A 21946-nucleotide genomic window follows, 5' to 3' on the forward strand; every position below is an offset into this window, starting at 1 on the left:
TAATACTAAGGATAAGATGAGAAATATTTAATTAATTTTATTTTGATTTTATAAATAAACAAATAATTTTCAAACATATATTTTTAATAATATGATCAAGTAATATGGGACGGAGGGAGTAATAAATAATTTTTTTAGCTTAGTTCACTACTTACCAAAAAATAAATTTATGTTTAGTGTGTACACAGAACCCAAAGCTGTATAGCACACATACTGTTTCCCTCTCAATTCAAATTTAAAAGAGGCTCTTCATTTCCTCTTTTCTGTGTCTCTCTGCCTTTTACCTGCATTTTCACCTCAGGTTTTTACTATTACTGCTCTCAATTTATCCTTCTTCTTTTTTTCATTTTGTGTTAGCGATTTTAATCTCTATGATTTTTTGTTTCTTCCTCTTTTATGTACTACACTGTTTTGCCGTTCTTTAATAGCCTTTTTTTTTTTTTTTTTTTTGAGTTTAGCATTGCACTGTTAATCATTTATGAGGTAATCACAGGTAAATCTCTTGATAAGCATTAATTAGTAATCCCATAAAATGAACACTAACACTGATAGTGTAAACAAATCTTTATTGTATTACATTTTTTTGCTGTTCTTTTAATAGCCCTTTTCTTTACAAGGTAATTATAGGTAAATCGTTTGATAAAACTAACACTGATAGTGTAAACAAATCCTTACACTGTTGAGTATCTGTAACTTAGTATAATCTTTGCACTGTGAGGGAATCGGATTTCTTGCTCGAAAGATTGGTGCTTTTATTTTCTTCGTGCTGGTGTTATGTTTTTGGTCTTTTAAAGTTAAAAAACAACAACAACAACAACCTACCCAGTGTAATCCCACAATTGAAGACAAAACGCTGGTATTTTTATGCAGTGAATGTTGATTATATATATATATATATATGTTTAAGTTATATGTATACTATATATTATAAGTATATTCTTAGTATATTTTAGTTATATATATATATATATATATATATATATATATATATATATATTAAGTTATATGCTTAAGTTATACTACATATACCTAAAATATAGTAAGAATATACTTATATATATCAATATACTTAGGTTATATAACTTATATATATATAAAGTATAATCATTTCTAATCTCGGATAAAGAATGAGGGTTGTGGTAAGGTTGATGTCTAATATAATACTACTCCCTTAGTCCTAATTTTATGTGATATAGTTTGACTGCGTACAATAGACCCTTGTGGTCCGGTCTTTCCCGGACCCCGCGCATAGCGGGAGCTTAGTGCACCGGGCTGCCCTTTTTTTTATAGTTTGACCAGGCACGGAGTTTAAGAAAGAAACTTGTGATCTAAAACAGGACATTGATACTTGTGTGGCTGTAAATCATTTCATTAAGGATAAAAGAGGAAGTTTTTAAGTTAAATTATTTGTAAATAAGAAATGTATCATTCTTTTTGGGATAGACTAAAAAAAAAGTACATGACATAAATTGGGACAGAGTGAGTAGTAGTTAATTTTGAGGCATTCATACACCAAGTAATTTGGAATTGAAGAGCGGACTAGAAAGGAGGCAACTGTTGTTAAATGTAGTTCTGTTTGGTGCTTGCTGGTAGCATTTGCTAGTGAGCAGTTTGAGGGATGTTATCCATGTAGAACATTCTTGAAAAAAAGTTTGAATGTATTCTTGGAAGGTGTCATTGAACCAAAATTGACAGATTTTTGGCCTCCCTGTATTTGTAAAACAGTACAACAACAACATACTTAGTGAAATCCCACAATGTGGGGTCTGGAGAGGATAAAGTGTGCGAAGACCTTACCCCTATCTTGGAAGGTAGGGAGGGATATTTGTAAACCAGTAAAAGTTTTAAACAGTAGAGTAACTTATCATCCAATTGGTGATAGTAATTGCTTCTTTCCATGGTTGGTTATCTTTATGCAATTAGCAAGTGACCTAGTTAGCCTGTTTTGGTGAAGCTTTTGGGAAGTAAAAAATGCTTATTTTTGCCAAAAAGTGTTTATTTTAGAAAATTGAGGTGTTTGGTCAAGCTTTTGGGAAAAAATTAGTGTTTTTGAGTAGTAACATAAGCTAAAAAGTAGTTTTTCTCTAGAAGCACTTTTGGAACATTGATCAAGCACAAAATACTGCTCTAATATTAGCAAAGGTGCTTTTCAAATTAATTAGCCATACTTCTGACAAAAAAACATTTTTCAAACAAGTAAATTTTGAAAGTTTGGTCTAACAGATATGATTTGCAGGTGAAACAACATTTGGTGTTTGTTTCACATTTCAGCTCTGAAGTGCATTACAAAAAATACTCTTTTCTTTTCCAGATCAAAGAGGTCTTTTGAGTATTGCAATCAATGGCAAATGACAACAGCACCAACAGTTACGAGGAGATCCGCAGGCAAAGGGTTCTGGACAATAAGAAACGATTTGAGGTACTAACTTTGTTACGGCACAATATCTTTTACTTCTGTCCAGACCAGATTTTGTTGAAGAACTATAAGAACAGTGCTGTCAAAGGCGCGCTTAAGCCCTGAAGCGAGGCTCAAAACATGTTGAGCGCTTTGCCTCTCTTTATGTGTGTTTCAGTGTCATCATCAAGGCTCTAAGACATACTTTTCCTTGCTGATGAGCCTCTCTTGATGAGGTGACACTAGATAATTGATATTTCACTTTGTCCTAATGTTTTTACAATTTCTTTGTCCATATATTTGTTATTCATGCTTATTATTAATAGTCTTGGACTAAACATATATATTTTTGTATGTTTGCACCATTACGCCTTTTTTCATTAAAGCCCATGCTTTATATGCGCTTTTCACTTTTGATAACATTGTATAAGAATTCATTAGCTTGAAACTTCATATGAAATATTTGGTGTCATTTGAATTTTGTATGGTTAAGTTTTCAAAAACAATTATGGAGGAAAGTTGCATATGTGGATTAGTTTTTATGAAAAGCTTTGGACAAAAATTATATGTATTCACAAAACCTACCTTTTTAGCAGTTCTTTTGAAAAATTTATATAAAAACCATTCGGGCCTCTAATGTAGTTAGGGGTCGTTTGGTTGCTGGTTAGGGTGGGAATTGTTCATGTATTAAAATTAGCATAGTTCGTATCCTGTTTGGTAACCTTTTAGTTGATTTGTATAAAATTCAGCATACTGAGTACGATGTTTGGTTATCTCCAATATAACTTAAACATGTGTAAGTTATGAGTCAATTTATGTAGTATTATTTTATGCAGGATAGAAGATAAAATAACTAATACATGAATAACTAAACCCTGTATTACTAATACTTGCATAACTCTAACCAGCAACCAAACAACCCCTACGAATATGTTGCAGAGTTTACAATGAACCTGCCAATGACTTGTTGTAGGACTTGTAAAGATTTCCTTCTCTTTCTCTAATTCTGTTGCATTTCCTTTTTGAAGGATTTGGGGATTTTGAATATATCTAAAAACCTTTCTGATCTTACAAAGTCCGAGAAGAAGTCCAACTATAAATCCGAGGTGAAATGTTATTAATATTTCCTTTCAATAAAGAACTATTGTGGCTCTTATATAAGCATGCGTTAGCTGATATTATTTTCTTTTCATGCATAGCTACGCCGAGTTAGACAAAAAGCAAACGATGTTTACATGTCGGAGCCAAGAAGGTCTACACGGGCTAGGAATCCTGCTCCATCATACCGTGATGAAGTAAGATTTCATGTTTTTCTTTTAGTACATATTACATACTGGATACTACATAGTAAGTAGGCGTTTGGTCATAGATTCAAATACTTTTCACTTTATTTGAAACTTATGAAGTCGGAGTTGAACATAGAATTGTATTTGGTTATACTTTTTGCAAATGAGAGAATAGGGCACTTTATTTGGAATTTATGAAGGTGGAGTTGAAAAACAGGTATGGAGCACTATTCCAAATTCAAAATCCAATTCCAAGTTGGATTTGGAGATTTTATAACTAAACACTGATTTTAAAATAAAGTGAACTCATGGCCAAACAGGTCCTTAAATCACACAAACTTCAGAATAAAGATAATGGTTAAGAAATCTACTTAGACTTTATGATTGTACATTCATATCCTTTTTTTACACTTTAGTTTACATGTATAACTCTGCTACATAATCATAAGTACCATGGTGAATCCGGAAGGAGCGTCAAGACTATGATTATTGAGATTAGTTGAAGGCTTAATACACCGACAACCCCTTAAACTTGCCAGTAATAAATGTCATATACACACTCGAACTACGGCTTGTTCCAATTGAGCACCTACACACATAATAAAGTATTCTATTAGACACTTCCGACTCAAATTTTGAAAAAGTTCATGTGTTTTATTCTAAAAAGGTCATTACGTCGATAAGTTAATCGCTTAAAATATGTCACCTACTTTAATAATGCACACTATCCTCAATAAGCCATAACACTCAGGCATGTTTCAATTGAGACTGATGTGTATAATAAAAATGTTGCATATTTATATGGTTAACTTATTATATACATAATAGACAGTTGAGAACACACGCAGAAACTTCTCTCAAATTTTGAGCCGGAAGTGTCTAATAGGAGCACTTTATCATATTTTCAGGTGCTCAATTGGAATAGGACGTAATTTGAATGTCTAAATGAAATTTACTGGCTAATTTATGGGGTTGTTAATATATTCAGCCTTAATAGAGATACTTAACTGCTGATGTTTCATAGTGTAGTTTGTTGTCGATAGAGATCAAGGTACATGGAAACTATTCTTCATACATATCTTGGTTTGTCCACTGTATTTACTATGGGGTCTATCAGGGCCTAAGAGTCTTAGAAATGGACTGCTTAAGTTCCTAGTGAAAAAAATTTCATCTCAAATTGGTTTGCTAATTTTCTTCCTCTGGTTATCAGTTGTTGATTTCTTCATTTTGTTGCTAATCAATCATAACCTCAGATTGATATAGAGATTCCATCTTCGCGGAAGAGATCAAGATTCAGCTCTTCATGGGCAACGTAAGACAGATTAATTTGAATTTCGATACCATTTTCTTCTGTCACAACTCTGAAATAATTGCTTTGGACTGGCAGTTATCTAGCAAGACCATTAGAAGAAGTGAAAGTTGCTTCATATGAAGAGAAAGCACAAGCTTTAAAGTATGCAGAAAAGCTTCAGAACAATCTGCAGTCTGAAAATCCATATTTTATCAAGTCTATGGTCCGCTCTCATGTCTACAGTTGTTTCTGGTTGGTAAGTTGACATCGACTTCAACTCGAGAAACTGACCAAAATGGTCCCTTATGTTTGAGGGTAGATTCAAAATAGTCCCTTAAGTATGCATTGAACAGTTTTGGTCCTTTAAGTTTGCGAAAAGTTAACATTTTTAGTCTCCGTCAAATATTTACGGAACTCTGTTTCTGGTTGGTGAGTTGCCATAGACTTGAACTAGAGAAATAACAAAAATGGTTCCTTATGTTGAGGGCAGATTCAAAATTGTTCTTTTAAGTATGTACTGAACTGGTTTAGTCCTTTAAGTTGGCCAAAAGTGAACATTTTGTCTCTGTCAGATATTTACCTAATATTGTGTGTTATATTTGATGGGAACAGTAGGAGAGAAAAAAAAAGGATGAACGGGAAATCATCTTTAGAGGTACAATTTTTGTAGTTTCTACTATTTTCAATTTATTTCTGGAGTCTGATGCAACTTTTTGAGATGCAATTTATGTTATATTCTTATGTCCTTTTAGTGTCTAGTGCAGTTCTTCGTGTTGCATATTTTAGGATTTGATAGGACTTTTTTGGTGTTTATGGTTAAATCATTTTTTCCTACTGTTCCCGTCAAATCTAAAAGGGTTAACTTTTGGCAAACTTAAAGGACCAAAATTGTTCCGTACATACTTTAGGGAATATATTGAACTTATAAACTTTATGTATGCTAGACTCATTATGGCCTATCCTATATGATATCTCAGGGACTTCCTACTAGATTTTGTGAAGACCATCTTCCCAAGTCTACCGTAAATGTTCTGCTAGTGGATGAGGAAGGTTTAGAGTATGAATCTCTATTTATTGGCAAAAGAACTGGACTAAGTGGAGGATGGAGAGCATTTGCACTAGATCATAAGCTGGATGATGGAGATGCTCTAGTATTTGAATTGGTTGAGCCAACAAAATTTAAGGTTTGATTTCAATATGCAACCCTCTTGTCCATGAAATAAACTGATTTTGAATATAGGGTGTGTTTGGTAGGAAGGAAAATGTTTTTTTGGAAAATATGCGGATTTCTTACTTATTTCCTAGTGGTTTTGTATATAATATAGGCAAGCACTATAGGGTGAGGATGTAGGCTATGGTAGTAGGGGTGGGCTATGGGATGAGTTGGAGGATGGGAGGAGACGAGTAACACACTTTAGTGTTATGTTATAGTGCAAATTCAGTACATTTTTAACTTATCTGATTTGTCCTAGTTATTGAGATTACATGGAATATAGTTGAATAAATGTGCAGGCAAACAGCTTCAATTCTTTCTTTGAAGGTGGTTAATGCCACATAAATTGGGATAGAGGAAGTTTAACACTGGTTAATAATATAGTAGTAGTGGTGGTATTCTTAAGTGATTTGAGGTACTTAATTCAAGTGTTCTTATTAGTTTTCTATTGGTCATAGGTCTACATAGTTCGAGCATCCCACTGTTCAAGTGGAGCGGATAAATCTAGCGCAGAAAAAGGAGAGAAGGAAGCTGAAGAAACATCAAAGAGTGTGACAAAGAAAAGAAAGAAAACTAGCAAACAATCAGAAGTTCAAACGACAGCTAAGGAAGAGGTCTCCGTAGTGGCTTCAGCCACGAGACGCAGTACTAGAAGAAAACAGAACATGTAAAGAAGCATTACTTTGTAGGCATGTCAAAAATTAAACCTTCACTGTGGTAAGCATATTCACTGAGAAGAATTGCAAGACATGTTTAAATTATTGGCAGTAAATCTCATTTGCCAAATCTAATTAGGCAACTGCCTTGGAAACTCTTGATAGTGAAAGAAATACAACTGCAGCTCTTTTGCAGAATTTTTGCTATCTTTGTCAAGCTAGTAAAAATGAGTCACTACTGCCTCACTATTTATACTGTCGATGAGGTGATGTTTGGGCCTGTTTGCGGCTTGCGCACACCTCAATTATTCAATCGATACCTGTCACTTTACACCAGTATTGGTATCGAGTGAATCTGTCACATCAAGGCTTACGCAATTGAACACCACTTCATGTTGGTCTAACCAAGGACCTAACATATTGCAATATTAATGTTCTATAACGCTCCATAAATACTCTAAAGGGTAAGACGACAATAAATAATGATGAAATAGTCAAATACTCCTAATTAAATAGTGGCATTGGGACGATGACAAGACTATGTTATACATCATGGTTATTTCGTATCCCCGCTGTCTTAAACCATTTGACAAATTATGTAATGCATCACTGCTTTAGTAATGCCAATAGGTACTCCCTCTATCTATCCCAATTTATGTGACACACTATCAAACTATGCCACGTAAATTGAGACACAAATAATACAATATGGTAGGTGGTTGTACTCTTTTCAAGTAATAAAAGATCGAGACAACTTCATATTTTGTTCTCAACACTCTTTGATGGTTTTCCTTGTGTCGAGATGTAAAAAAAATAAAAAAATACAACATGGTAGGTTGGTTATATACTCTTATTCATGTTCCTTCTTCGAACTCTTTGATTAGTATGACCCAAACTGGGATATAAATACACTAGACAAGAAGCTCAATAGCATACTATTGCTTCCTCATGATCAGTGACAATCCAACAGAAACCAACAATGTCCAACAGAGGGATTATTGTATGCTGCATATTATTAGTTCATCAAAACCAAAGTAGGAGAAATTAAGATGCAGCTCAAGATAAGAAATGAAGTTAAACGCCAAGGACAGAATAGATGTAAAACAACACTCATCATCCAAATAAAAGCCAATCATTATCATTGAGTCCCAGACAATTAACTTATCTCTGAATTATAGTCTATTTTTCTTTTGAATTGGAGAATAACTAGTCAAGTCAATTGTTGGATCACGAGGTTTAGGTGGGACTTATTTTTGCCTTTTTGCATTTGGGAAATCTGCATTGTTTTGAGACATTATTAGTGAAATGCGCTTTGTGTATGACCCTAGCAGGAAGCTCAAATGCACAAGACAAAAGTAGGAGAAATTGAGATGCAGCTCACACCAATCAGAGAGCTATAAACCTATTGGATTTTATTAACCAAAGAGATTCGGCTATGCGCAATAGTTAGCTCAGCACCAACCAAGAATCCCCAAGGAATTCGAATAATTCTTGTTATACATTTGTTCCAACCCAGAAACAAAGTTAAACGCCAAGGTCAGAATATATGTAAAACAAAACTCATCCAAATAAAAGCCAATAATTATCTTTTGAAAAGGTAAATATTTGTTCAAAGCAGAGCAACAACTTAAGTAATAGATGGTTCACAACTGGATAGATGTTCAGGACACAAAATTTCATTCAGCGAAAGTAGAAAACTAAAGGCTCAGATTGGTAATTCTTCAACTTGAAGTCGCTGCTTCCAAAAAAGCTCTTCCAGGTTGACGTGCAGCAAGACGTCCATGGCATCCAAGAAGCTGCAAAAGCATAAAAAAAAGCACTAAGATTCTACACAACACCACAGGCAACAAGATCTGATATACATTTTATCACATCGCAGCTTGTAATATAATAGATTACAAACCTTAGCATTGACACCATCGTTTACAATACGGTTCTCGGACTTGTACCTCAGATAATCGGTACGGCTGAACTTAGTGAAGCCCCTGTAATCAAAGAAAACACATTAGGCGTGACACAAGCACAACTTATATTGAGTGAAAAACATTGGAAAACCAAATGCTTAAATCAGCTAGGTACTAATACAAAGTAAAACAAATGCGTCAACACTTTTGACTCCCTATCACTCCAATGCAGTGGTACCAGTAAGGCGGCAAATAAAAAATGCCGAGCATATTAACATTGAAAAAGGCAAAGCCAATCAGGATTCCAGGCATTTTACAACTTTTGGAAGGAAGCAGGACCCCTAAGAGTTTACCTCCCCTTAAAAGTGTTAAAAAACAAGACCAAACTTAGGCTATTACACACAAAAAATTTGCATGGCACGGCACGTAAAATAAACTTGCATTGAAATGTAAAAAACTGGAATAGAAACGTCAAGAGTTTGTCTCTCTAGTATGAGCTTCTGTGTGATACGAGGTTAGAATGAATCTCTCTAAACTAACCTAATGAAGAATACCAAAATCATATATGATAATCCTGAACAAATGTATAATTGTCACAATAAAAGAATAGCACCATCTTTTGATACGGAAAATATAAGGTGGTCAAAACTCAACCACTAAAGTTACATAAAAATTAAAGGAGATTCTAAAGACAGAGTCATACCACTTTCTGCTGACAATGATCTTTTGTCGGCCAGGGAACTTAAACTTTGCACGACGAAGAGCCTCTTGAGCATGGTTAGCGTTGCCATCTTTGCAGCGAACAGAGAGAAGAACTTGACCAATAGCAACACGGGCACAGACACCCTGTGGCTTACCAAAAGCACCCCTCATACCAGTTTGGAGCCTATCAGCCCCAGCACACGACAACATCTTGTTAATACGCAAAACATGGAAGGGATGGACCCTAACCCTTAGGTGGAAAGCATCCTTTCCAGCGGACTTGGTCATGTACTTGTTGCAAGCAATACGAGCAGCTTCAAGTGCCTCACTTGAAACATTCTCCTTCTCCCAACTGACCAAATGCACACAGAAAGGAAATTCATCAACTCCCTTCTTCTTCATACCCACATCATAGATCCTGATTTTTGGATCAGGAACACCACGGCAAAACCGTGATTTTGGGTAAGGCTTGTTCTTAATCTGGCGGTAACACCTTGCAGGTCCTGAGAAAAGAATCCAACCCGCTTAGAGGCATATGCCTTTGTGATGTCAATGACTAACACAACATAAGTACCAACGGTTAAGGGTTTTAACGGCTACATAAAATTACAGTAAAGACCAAATAAGGAGTTGATACTAGCTATACCGAATATGCATCTCCATGTTAGTTAAAAGTCACCTTATCCCCCAAAAAAAGGAGTTATATCAATAATGCAGTATAGGACACCTTATCTTCAAAACTAAGGAATTTGCTTTCAACCAAAAAGAATAACAAAACAATGATCAGCCCTTGTCATACTTGTTTATGTTCATACACAGAAAAAAGCTTAATTTATCTTAAGATACATTTTTTATCCCAAACTTTGACATTTACATGGATTCTTCAAGCGCGGAGATCGGAGATCGAGTGATTGGTCTCAAAAGACCCGAACTATAGCAACAGCAACAACAACAACAACAACAAGCCCAGTATAATCCCACCATGTGGGGTCTGGGGAGGGTAGAGTGTACGCAGACCTAACCCCCGCCTTGAAAGGTAGGGCGGCTGTTTCCGAAAGACCCAAACTATAGCACCATCATAAAATTCCCATTAGTTATAAGCACGATAAGCATAGCACCGTCCACTAAAATATATCAACTAGGTACTCTTCCTTATCAGACAAACAACAAAAAAATCCCAACTATCTATAGTCACTATATGAATCCTAGTATCCATTCTGCTCAGATAGTACTATATGTTCTTTACATTTACAGCTTGTTTGGATGGTTGTTACCTATTGTATTATATTGTGTTTGTTTTGATTGTTACTTTAATTTTATTGTATCGTATCATTACATCCATCGTTATGTAATGACAAAAACTCCTCATTTATGTAACAACTGATTTGGTGTTATCGCATCGTTAACTTATTATCTAATAATCCTATTTTATCCTTTATACTACCTTTCTATAGCAACTCTACCACGTACCTTACTTTTCTTGTAGATTTTATCCTTCAAATTATTAATATGTGACATTATGTAACGATGGAAAACATACAATCCAGCACAATATATTATGAAACAATATGTAACACACAAGCAAGGAACAAACAGATAGATGGAACAAGCTTTATTAGGGAACAGTAATAATAGTTGAAATTGTAAAAGCTTGCTTACTTCTCCCCATGGCTAATTTTCTTCTGGGATTGTTATGCGGCTTGAGAAGGACGAAATTTATGAGGAAACCCTAGCGTAACGTTGTTTATGTAGGGGTTTGTTAATGGGTGAATGAATTGATTGGGCCCTAATGGGCTTACGTCTCGGCATGCGTCAGTAATAGGTCGGTGGGCCGATAGATTCAAACTTAAAGGTTGACCCATTTGTCCCACACGGTGATACTCTTTTATTTTGTTTTTCACTTTTAGCCTGTTTGGCTAAGCTTATTTTTCCCCCAAAGTATAAGTGTTTATTTATAAAAAAGTGAGGTATTTAACCAAGATTTTAGGAGAAAATAAGTGTTTTTGGGGAGTAGCAGAAACAGTTTTTTAGAAGCTAAAAAAAATAGCTTTTGCCCAAAAGTACTTTTTTGAAAAGTACTTTTGAGAAAAATACATATAGAAGCACTTTTTAAAAACTTGGTCAAACACTAATTACTGCTCAAAAGTACTTTTTAAATTAATTGGCCAAACACAAACTGTTTTTAGCAAAAAGTACTTTTTAAAATAAGTTATTTTTAGAAGCTTGGTCAAACAGGCTATTTATTTGGCTCCCGTTTGGTCATAGATTTTAAAATTGAAACTTGAAGTTCGCGTTTGAACATAGAAATAAAAAAAAAAATCACTTTTTTTTAAATTTTGGAATTGAAGTTGGAGTTGGAGTAGTGTTTAGTCATAGTTTTTTAAATTGTATTTTTTTTTTTTTTGAAATGTACTTGTTTTAGTTGTGAAAAACTTTATTTTTTCAAATTTCAAGTTGTATTTGGAATATTCATGGTCAAACACTAATTTAAAAAAAAAAGTGAAAAAAAAAATCAAAAAAAGTGAATAATTTTTATGACCAAACGGGTCCGAAATATTTAAGAGGAGGAGTTGTTAACAGGTGAATGAATTGATTGGGCCTAATGGGCTTACGTCTCGGCATGCGTCAGTAATAGGTCGGTGGGCTTATAGATTCAAACTTAAAGCTTAACCCATTCGTCCCACACGGTGATACTATTTTTTTGTTTTTCACTTTATTTGGCTCCCGTTTGGTCATAGATTTTGAAGTTAAAATTTAAAAATTTGAGTTTTTAAAACTTGAAGTTGTATTTGGACATGCATTTTACTTGGAAGTTTTGTGAGTAAGTGAATCAATTTTTGGAACTTGAAAGTATTTTGAAACGCTAGCTTGGAATATTGAAGTTGGAGTTGTGGTTGGTTATAACTTTGCAAGAATATGTTGTTTGAATTTACTGAAAGTGAAAACATGGTTTGCGATTTTTCCAAATTCTAATTTGTATTTGAAATTTTCATAGTCAAACATTGAATTTTAAATAAAGTGAAAAAAAATCCGGAAAAAAAGTGAAAAAATCTCATGGTCAAATGGGTTAGATTAAGATGTCAAAATTTGAATACATATTTGAATATTAAGATATGAATACTAAATAATTAACATCATTTGTTCTTATCACGTATAAAATTTGCTATATTACGTGAAAATAAATATAAAATTCAATAAAATACTACTAGCTTAACTTTTTCTGTAGGAGTTGTTAACGAAAAAATTGAACTTTTGTCCTTCAGATGGACTAGTCTTTAATATTTGCCTTTCAAAATCGAACTTATGCCTAACATGACATAATTTGTAAAATATTATGATAGAAAAATATAAATTTATGCCCCGCGAAGAGATTACTTATTTGATTTGCGGGGCAAAAGTTAAATATCAACACATTTTTTACTTTACTGTACAGCTTGGGTCAATGTGAATTGACGGAAAAGCCCTCATTCTCAATGATATTTTCCATATTACCTGTGGGCCCTATTTTCTTTTCCATTCAGTGGACCCCATCTCTTTTTTTGACATGCCTATTTATTTTGCTTTCTTCCGTCATTAGTGAGCATTTGTTTTATCTTTGACTATAACTAATTTTAATCTTTAATATTATACTAAAATTACTCAATGATATTTTCCATATTACCTGTAGGTCCTATTTTCTTTTCCATGCAGTGGACCTCTTTTTTTTTACATGACATTTCATTTTGCTTTCTTCCGTCACTAATGAGCATTTGTTTTATCTTAGACTATAACTAACTCTAATATTTAATATTATACTAAAAATACTTATATTAATTTTAAAGTTTCACAGAAACTGATACATTAATTTTTTTATTAAAATTGTGATACTGAAATTATAAATTAAAGGATAGAATGATTATTTTGTACTGCATCTATCCCATTATATATGGCACAATTGCCATAAGAAGATTTTAACAAGAATTTCATTGTGAATTGTAAATTTATTTTATTAATTTTCATCAGAAAAATCATGGAATTTTAAGTTTGGTATTCAAAATAAAAATTAAATGGCTTGACCCAACAAGGCGATAGTACTTTTATAACTTAATGTTGAATTGAATTATTTGTTGCACAAATTTATTCATCGTTTAGTCTTAACATCATTTATTAATAATTAATATCTAGATATTTTATTATTTTGTAAATATTTCTAACAGCATAAATTTTTAATTTCATCCTTATTTTACAAATCCTTTAAATATTATGTTACGCTTATAATCATGAAAAGATACCTTTAAAAAGAATTATAGCCACCGTGTTGCACCCGGTGCAGAAAGATTATTTTTATATTAGCCATGAGTAATTGTCATTAGAAAATTTGAAAAATTGAGACAGTTTATTATTTAAAATAAGATCGAAAAGAAATATTAACCAAAAAAACTTTAAAAAAAGGTTGATTATGCTCGTAATTGTACCAACTGTAGCCGAGAAATGACAGGATTAAGTTACTTTATTACTTCTAACTATTTTCGAATTATGCTTAGGGTCAGTAAATATTGATCATATTATAGTACATGAACCATTCTAAACATTTTCATGTTCTACTTAAATTTTTCTTAGGTAGGCCAAAAAAGATTAGTTGAAAATTTTAAATAGCGTATAGCAGAATAATACAATTTTGTTCATGTTGGGCCCGGGCTATCGTCACTAGTTAGGACATAAGTGCCAATGACCCCTTTTTAACAGGTGAATGCACTTGTTGGTCCTTATGGGCTATGTCTGGGCATGCGCCAGTAAAAGGTCGGTGGGCCGATATATGCTTACTGGTAGTGTATTCAAACTTAAAGCTTGACCCATCACCCTCACATGATTTTTTTTGGGAAAAGCATCAAATATATCAAATACTTTATTTTATTAGCCAACTTTATCCTCCATTAGTGATTGTGAACAAAAACACCCTTGCCGTTAGTGACAGTGAACAAAAATACCCCTGCCATTAGTGACAGTGAACAAAAATATCCCTGTCGTCTGCAAATTTTACACCTATACCCTTAATTGGATGGAAAATCCCATATCCCAAAAAATTACCTGATTTCAATTAAAATTACCTAACCTGCCTCTTTTAACCGACTCGCGACCCCTAAGACTTCTCCGACCAACATCTTCTCTCCATCAATGTTGCTTGCTCCATAAAAAAGAAGAAAAAGGAAAGAAAGCTGTGGCGGATGAGACTGAAGTAGAGGTTGACAAGGAGAAGAGTGTGTCTGGCTGAGGTTGACAAGGAGAAAAGTGTGTCTGGCTCTTCTAAGAAAAGAAAACGCAGTGAGAGTGAGGAACCTGGTTCCTCCAAGAAGAGGCAAAAGACTAAGGAGCTGGAATTGTAGAGACAAGGAAATTTGAAAAAGCAAAAGGTGCTACTGGGCAAAGTGTTTGTCTCTGAAATTGCTGAAAAACATGGAATGAAGAAGCTGCTGGAGATTGTTGAGTTTCAGAAGTGGGAGCATCTGTTTGGCTTCCCTGCTTCTAGTGTCTTTAAAGATGAGGTGGCAGAGTTCTATGCTTCCTTAATGTACACTGATGACTCCACCTTGGTCATGACAGTAAATGAGTTAAGAGTTCGAGATGGACGAAGCAAAGTTGGGTGAAATTTTTGGTGTCCCAACTGATGGACTGAAAACAATTGAAGGGAAGAAATTATAAGCTTTCAAAGATATGATTTTCAAAAGGGGAGTATCTGCGACTGGTGAGAGGCTTTATAAGAAACATCTTAAGCCTGAATATCAGCTCATTTTTGAGCTTGTCAACAAAGCGCTGCTTCCAAGGTCTGAAAGGAGATGTATTGCCTCTGTTGTGGACCTAGTCCTTCTCGAAGCTCTAGCAACTTTTCAATCTATCAGTCTGGCTGCTCTAATGATTGAGCATATGATCAAAGTGGTTATTCTAGAGAGGTCAAGCACAGTCTCCCATATGGCTTTTTCTTGACTAAGGTCTTTGAGCACTCCCATGTTAAGACTGGAAAGACCATTATGGGGACTAGAAAGCACATGTTCACCATGGGGACTTTAGAGGAATGTGAGTACTGAGAATGCCATCCTGAAAGCAAAGCTGGCTGCAAAGGAACGGGAACCTGGTCCCAGTAATGAAATGGCAACTGCTAATGCTGCGTTAAGGGCTGAAAATGCTGAGTTGAGGCAAAAGCTTGATGTGCTCCGTAACCACATGGTCCAAGTTAGACGGCTGCCAGTAAGAGATGTGACAAAATCCTCAAGGCTTTCGCTCCTTAGTTCCTTCCCAGCTTGTCCTTAGTCTCCATGTCCCTTTACCCCATTCCTCCCCTGTTACACTCCTGTTTTGTTCACTTCTATCCTTTTGATGACATTAGTACTTTTGACGTTTTAATTATCATAATTTATACTGTTTTGACTGCTATGTCTTGGCTATCATCATGTTTACTATATTTCATGGGCAATTAATCTGGTTTATGCAATGCTTTCTATCTATTGTTCTTGTTTTTGCTCATGATGTGTTGTCCCAGTGGCCATGAGTTAATGTCACCGAATTTCTTTGTGTTTGTGCCGCTTTTATAACTCTTTTCAATGATGCCAAAAGGGGAAAGTTTTTCTAGGGGGTAAGTTGATATGCTGATGCTGAAAGTTCAAGGGGTAAATTTCAAATAAAATGGATGCTAACATGTTGTTTAAGTCTAATCCGCAGGGGAATAAGTGGGGAACTTGGTTCTCAGGGGGAATTTCATTTATGGGTTCGTCATCATCAAAAAGGAAAAATTTTATAAGTTATGTCATTTTGTGTTTTGATGATTTTACAAACACTTGAGGAACTAGGTACTCGATCAGGTCCCCTGAGTGTCGTACATTCAACGCGCTATAACTGTAAAGCTGCGGTACTGTTACTGTGCCGACTGGCAGAACTGTAGCAGCACAACTGCAGTTTGCTAGAGGTCAAACCTACAGCTAAAGGCCAATATCAAAAAAAGATGAAATGTCTCTATCCATGGTCACATGCTTCTCACATGCTTCCCTATATATATATACAACATGTTACAATGCTTAACCTAACACTTGCAAAACAGAAAATCACATTCTCACAAATGTAGCCGCCACTGCTCGTTTTGTGCTATCAAGAACAAAGCTTCACCAAACTCAAAGACCAGATCCCGACAACTGAAGATGTCTTAGGTCCTAGGTTTGTTAAGTCTTTATCATTTTGCTTTTTATTTGTAATCCTACTCTACTTTGGAGAAGTGTCATATAGGAAGGTTTCAACCTTTGTTATTTTTGTTTCTTGGCTATAGTTAGTCAAGGTGTGTTGAGTGTTTCACTAGAGTTAGTCAAGGTTGGGTTGGTTGCTTGGTTAGAGTTAGTCAAGGGTTGTAGCTTACAATAGAGTTATTGTAAGGGGTGAGGAATTAAGAGGTTAATTCCTAGGTTGCAAAAGGTTTTAATCTTTAAGTTGCTCAGTTAGTGAAGTTGAAATCCCACTCCGATAGGTCGTGATTTTAATCCCTTGAGCAAAGAGTTTTTCACGTAAATATATTTTCTTATTTACTTTTTGTTTGTGTACTTGAGGGAACAGATAGAGAACCTGGTTCTCTATACTGTTTGGTGGTCGCTTAGTTTCTATCAAATATGAAACGGACAAGCTACAATAAGAAACAGGCAAATATATTTTGATGTATCTTATGTGTTACATGTCAATGGTTGTGTTTAGTTAGCACCGCTAATTTTTAAAATACTTAATGATCATGTTGTGTGATAAAAATCCAATGTCCTCTTATGTTTGCTTGTCAAGTTAATATACATGTACTATTCAAAGAGTCTCTAAGTTATAAACCCTGCATTGTGGTCCAAAACCAACTTCTTTTACTGTTAGTTTGCTCAAATATTGTTCGTTTTGCCATCCCTGGTAAACCGAGTCCATAGTTTTCGTTGTACAAACATTTGAGGACATCAATTTTGCCTCAATCCTAAATAGTTGAGATCAGATATATGAATCCTTAAGATACAAATGATTCAATATTATGTTTAAATATTTATTTGCTAAACCAACCAGAGTTGCTTGTATTGTCCCCTTTCAAAGCCCATGTTGGGTTCCTTAGCAAATTAGGCCCCACAAAATTTAGGGAGTGAGATATTTGGTCCTCTAAATATCATTTGAAACTACAAAAACAAAGATTTGGATTAATTAAGACTTCTATATGCAAACGTTTAAGAAATAAAAAAAGGAAAATTTTGAAATTTGTGGTCTAAAACAAACCTTAGACATTTGTGTGGCTATAAATCATTTAGTTAACGGTAAAAGGGGTATTTAAACTAATTTATTTCTAATTATAGAAATGTGACATTCTTTTTAGACAGGGTATAAAGGAAAATGTGTCTCGTAAATTGGGACAAATGGATAAGTTACATCTTTGAACATTTATCGAAGCATAATAGCATATTTGTTTTGGCCTAATTAAGAATCTATTATTTGTATTCAAGATGAAAAAAGAAATATTAGAAAGGTTGCGGTCACATAAGTGCATCAAACGATAACATTTCTCCGTTTTAATATATTTTATATTTATTCAAATACTATAACTAAACTGTTAAAATATTCCACATCGGTAGTTTAAGGAAGGGAAAAGTACATGGTGTGACCATAAGGGATAAAAAAAGACCCAAAAGGCCCCATTTTGAACAAATGTCCCAAGTTGCTGGCCCAAAAAAAAACCAGATCATACTTTTTGTGGCGACTTTTAAAATCGCCACTAAAAGTTTGCTGCAAACTTCAGTTTATTTTTCTATCTTCTACTAGGGATTAAAAAAGAAGAACTAAATAAATAAACTAAAGTAACCATCATCGAAAACTTAACAAACTAAAATATATCAACTACAAACTAATAAATTTGTAAGTATACATAAATTATACATTTATTAAACATAAATTATACGTTAATTATACATTTATTATACATAAATTATATGTTGATTATACATTTATTATACATAAATTATACTTTGATTATACATTTATTATACACATATTATACAATAATGATACAATTTCTATACGTATGATATATTTTCTATACATATACAGTAGTGATACATATTCTATACAACAATGGTATTGTTTCTATACATATTGTATGATATATTTTTTATACGTATGATACACTCTATACGAGAATAATACAGTTTATATGCACTTTCTATACAAGAATGATACAGTTTATATTCATATGCTGGAATTATAAATACACTTTCTATACAAGAATGATACAGTTTATATTCATATGCTGGAATTATAAATACACTTTCTATACAAGAATGATACAGTTTATATAGTGTATATGTATGATACATTGTCTAGACATATGATAACTTTCTATACAAGGATGATACAGTTTATACATAAACTATACAACAATGATACATTTTCTATACTTATGTATGGAATATGTATAGTATGTGAATCATTAGTGTATAATCAATGTATAACTAATGTATAATATATGTATGATTAGTGAGTATACATTGATGATACATTTATTATACACAAATTACACAACACTGATACAAACCTATGATACATTTTCTATAGATATACCGTAGGGATACATATTCTAAACAACAATGATACTTTTTTATATGTATGATATATCTTTTATCTTTAGTGGCAATAGTCCTTTTTTTTCGCAACGAACTTTTAGTGACGACTTTTTGTGCTGACTTACTTTTAGTGGTCACTAAAATCGCCACAAAAGGTCTTTTTTTGTAGTAAATGGGCTGGCGGGCTACAAAATGGGTTTGGAGAAACTTGGGTCATCCGGTGGGATTAGTTTGGGCCGGATGGCCATTTATGTCCTTTTCCCTTTAAGAAATGGGTGGATTCCTTATATAACCTGGACAATCCTTCCCTCACAAACTAGTTTTTGGAGTTAAGTTACGCCCATCATTCATTTCTTTACATAAACAACATATGCCAAAAGGTTATGTCGGATCTTTTTCAAAAGAAATTTCCTTTTGATACTCGCAAACTCATATTATAGAGTAGCATCTAGGGAAAGTAATGGAGATGACTGCTTTTTGTTGCTATCATTTTTGCTTCCAGGAAAGTAGAAAATGAGATCTCTTGCCCTCTTACAATTTGAATAGAAGAAAATGATTTTTTCAGATCTCTTATGTGTTTTTTTCAAATCTCTTATGAATAAAAAATGAAGATCTCTTATAAAAGGGTCATAAAATTAAAAAAAGATTGTAAAGGGCCAAAAATTTCTCCCGAAAGTCGAAACAACTTACAAATCTCAAGCTACATGAATTATTATGCAACAAATATTTTATTGAGCATGCCAAAAACATTTAATATTATGACTAATTGGTCTAAAGGTTCAGATTTACCGTATTGATATGATTTTATATCTTAAATAATCATCTGACTTACATTTTTTCTCTACAAAGTAAACTAGAACCAATTTTATAAATTACAAAACTTGTAGTCATTTACTCAGAATATAAATTTGGTAGAAAAACCAGTGACCGGAAAGCCAAGCAGGCATTGCAATCAGTTAAAATGCCATGGTGACGTTTCAAATTGTAAGTTCGAAAAAGGGTGATATTTTTCCGTGTACGATTGAAAATAAATTATTCCTACCCTTCGTTATACTTTTTATATATACAAGACCTTAACGTTATACATTTGACCATATTTACCCCCACCCGTTAAATCCTTCATCCCAACTTAAATGATACACATGACCATCATTGAACAAATAATACCCGCCCCGTTTCTAATTAAAACCCACCCAACCTCTCTTCAGTGAATCCATCGGAGAGAGAGCTTTTTCAATGGCCTCAATTAATTTAGGGTTATGGAATAACCCTAAATTTTAAAAACTTTATGTTAGACGAACAAAGAAGAAGGGATTTAAGTTAAGGGGGCTTCTGATAGGCATGGGTTATTAGGATGAGTCCGGTAGGCTTTAATTAGAAATCAGGCGGCTATTTTTTATCAGGTTTTTTCCATTGATATTCAGTGAGAAATTTATATTATAAAACATTATTTCCCACATCATTCCTACCAAACCAGCTCACTAGGTAAATACATGATGGAAAACAGGTTCCCATTGATACGCCGGTAAACTTCCTGATTCTTCCGCGTGAAAACACTAGTTTTTAGTTTTTTCCTACCGACATTTAATTAAAATAGCCACTAAATATTTTTCAATGGAAAATTTCAGTGAAAAAATAGTGATTTTTTAGTGGTGTATTCAATGAGGGCCAGCGACGTGTATTATTTAAGTTAGGAATTAGGATGACGGATTTAACGGGTGGGTGGTTAATATGGACAAATGCACGATGGTAAGTTGTGATATATGCAAAATGTATAACGAAGGCCGGATATAACGTATTTTCAATAGTACAGGGCAATGTGACCCATTTCCGCTGTAAATTTGATAACCATTTGAATAATATCACTGAACTTATGGCTTTATACTTATGATATCCACTATATAAAACACAATTTTTTTTTAAAGTACAATCCAATTATAACTTTACACGTGCTCTTGTTAATTTCAAACCAAAAATATCGCTTTAGCTTTTACTCTAGCAAGCAAATCAACAGAAAATATCATCTAAGCCTACAAAATATCTAACCATTTCAGATAGATTTCGCCAATTCAAGTTTTATAATCATCATATGTTTGTTCTTATCATCTCTTACAGAAGTTGAAAGAAAATGCATATAGTCCAAAAAGCAATGTAATATGAATTATGATCATGTCACAAATAATCTAAGATACTTTTTCAAACGGACAATAGTAGCCAAGTCACACTCAAAACTTGGAACATTTTAGAAAAGTATTAAAACAATTAGCCTAAAGGAAGAATCTGGCAAGTGCATATCACTATCACTCAACAACTTTCTGTTTTTTTTTTTTTTTTTTTGGGTGCTAAAACTGCTCTTTTTTAGCCGCTTCACAGTGACAAAAGAATTTTTCCATAAATCACTTCCTTGCTTAAAATCAATGTTTGCTTGATTTTGACATATATTATAGGGTGTGTCTGATATTGAGGAATTCTCATATTTAATTGGTCAAAGTATTTTGCAAAAACACTTTCTCTAAAAAAAAGTAAATTTTTTAAAAATCAGGGAAGTTACTTCTTTAGCAGGAGTAGGCCAAAAATGCTCTTATTTCACATAGAACCTAATCAATGGCATATTTGCTCCAATTTAGTTCCTAAATGATGCTCAACCATGCCTATGTTATTACTTACTTGGGACAATACTTTTGGCAAACACACCCATAAAGGAGCATGAGAACAAAATGCATTTAACATTAATGGACAAAGTAGTTATGGACCAAGAAAGCAACTCATATAAGTTAGGCCTCCCGCAAATTACTCTACTCCACAAAACTACACTGTATATATATTTTTCAATTTTGAAACTGATGAGAAATATGTTAACATTTCGCAAATGAAATTTGATAACCTAGAAAGTGGAGTAAAGGTGACCA

At 33.7% G+C, this 21946-nt stretch overlaps 2 protein-coding genes across 3 annotated transcripts; one reads left to right on the top strand and one right to left on the bottom strand.

Moving 5' to 3' along the window:
* Positions 1–179: 179 nt before the first annotated feature.
* On the top strand, positions 180–7052 carry LOC132605763 (putative B3 domain-containing protein At5g58280). Of its 2 annotated transcripts, none has more exons than XM_060318992.1 (8): positions 180–301; positions 2312–2419; positions 3424–3501; positions 3595–3690; positions 4935–4993; positions 5069–5228; positions 5950–6156; positions 6644–7052. In XM_060318992.1, the coding sequence occupies exons 2-8, from the start codon at positions 2342–2344 to the stop codon at positions 6854–6856; spliced, it is 891 nt and encodes a 296-aa protein (XP_060174975.1). In that variant the 5' UTR covers positions 180–301; positions 2312–2341; the 3' UTR covers positions 6857–7052. The 2 variants fall into 2 exon arrangements, with proteins under 2 accessions (XP_060174975.1, XP_060174976.1); XM_060318993.1 differs by lacking the exon at positions 180–301 and adding an exon at positions 343–493.
* A 1352-nt stretch (positions 7053–8404) lies between these two features.
* Positions 8405–11263, bottom strand: LOC132605765 (large ribosomal subunit protein uL16-like). Its single transcript, XM_060318997.1, has 4 exons — positions 11107–11263; positions 9449–9950; positions 8745–8826; positions 8405–8637 (listed from the first exon to the last, which is right to left on the bottom strand). Exons 1-4 carry the CDS (start codon positions 11114–11116, stop codon positions 8563–8565), a joined length of 669 nt encoding a protein of 222 aa, XP_060174980.1. The 5' UTR covers positions 11117–11263; the 3' UTR covers positions 8405–8562.
* Positions 11264–21946: the final 10683 nt, after the last annotated feature.

This window comes from Lycium barbarum, chromosome 8 (genome assembly GCF_019175385.1).
Source record: "Lycium barbarum isolate Lr01 chromosome 8, ASM1917538v2, whole genome shotgun sequence".
Lineage (NCBI taxonomy): Eukaryota > Viridiplantae > Streptophyta > Magnoliopsida > Solanales > Solanaceae > Lycium > Lycium barbarum.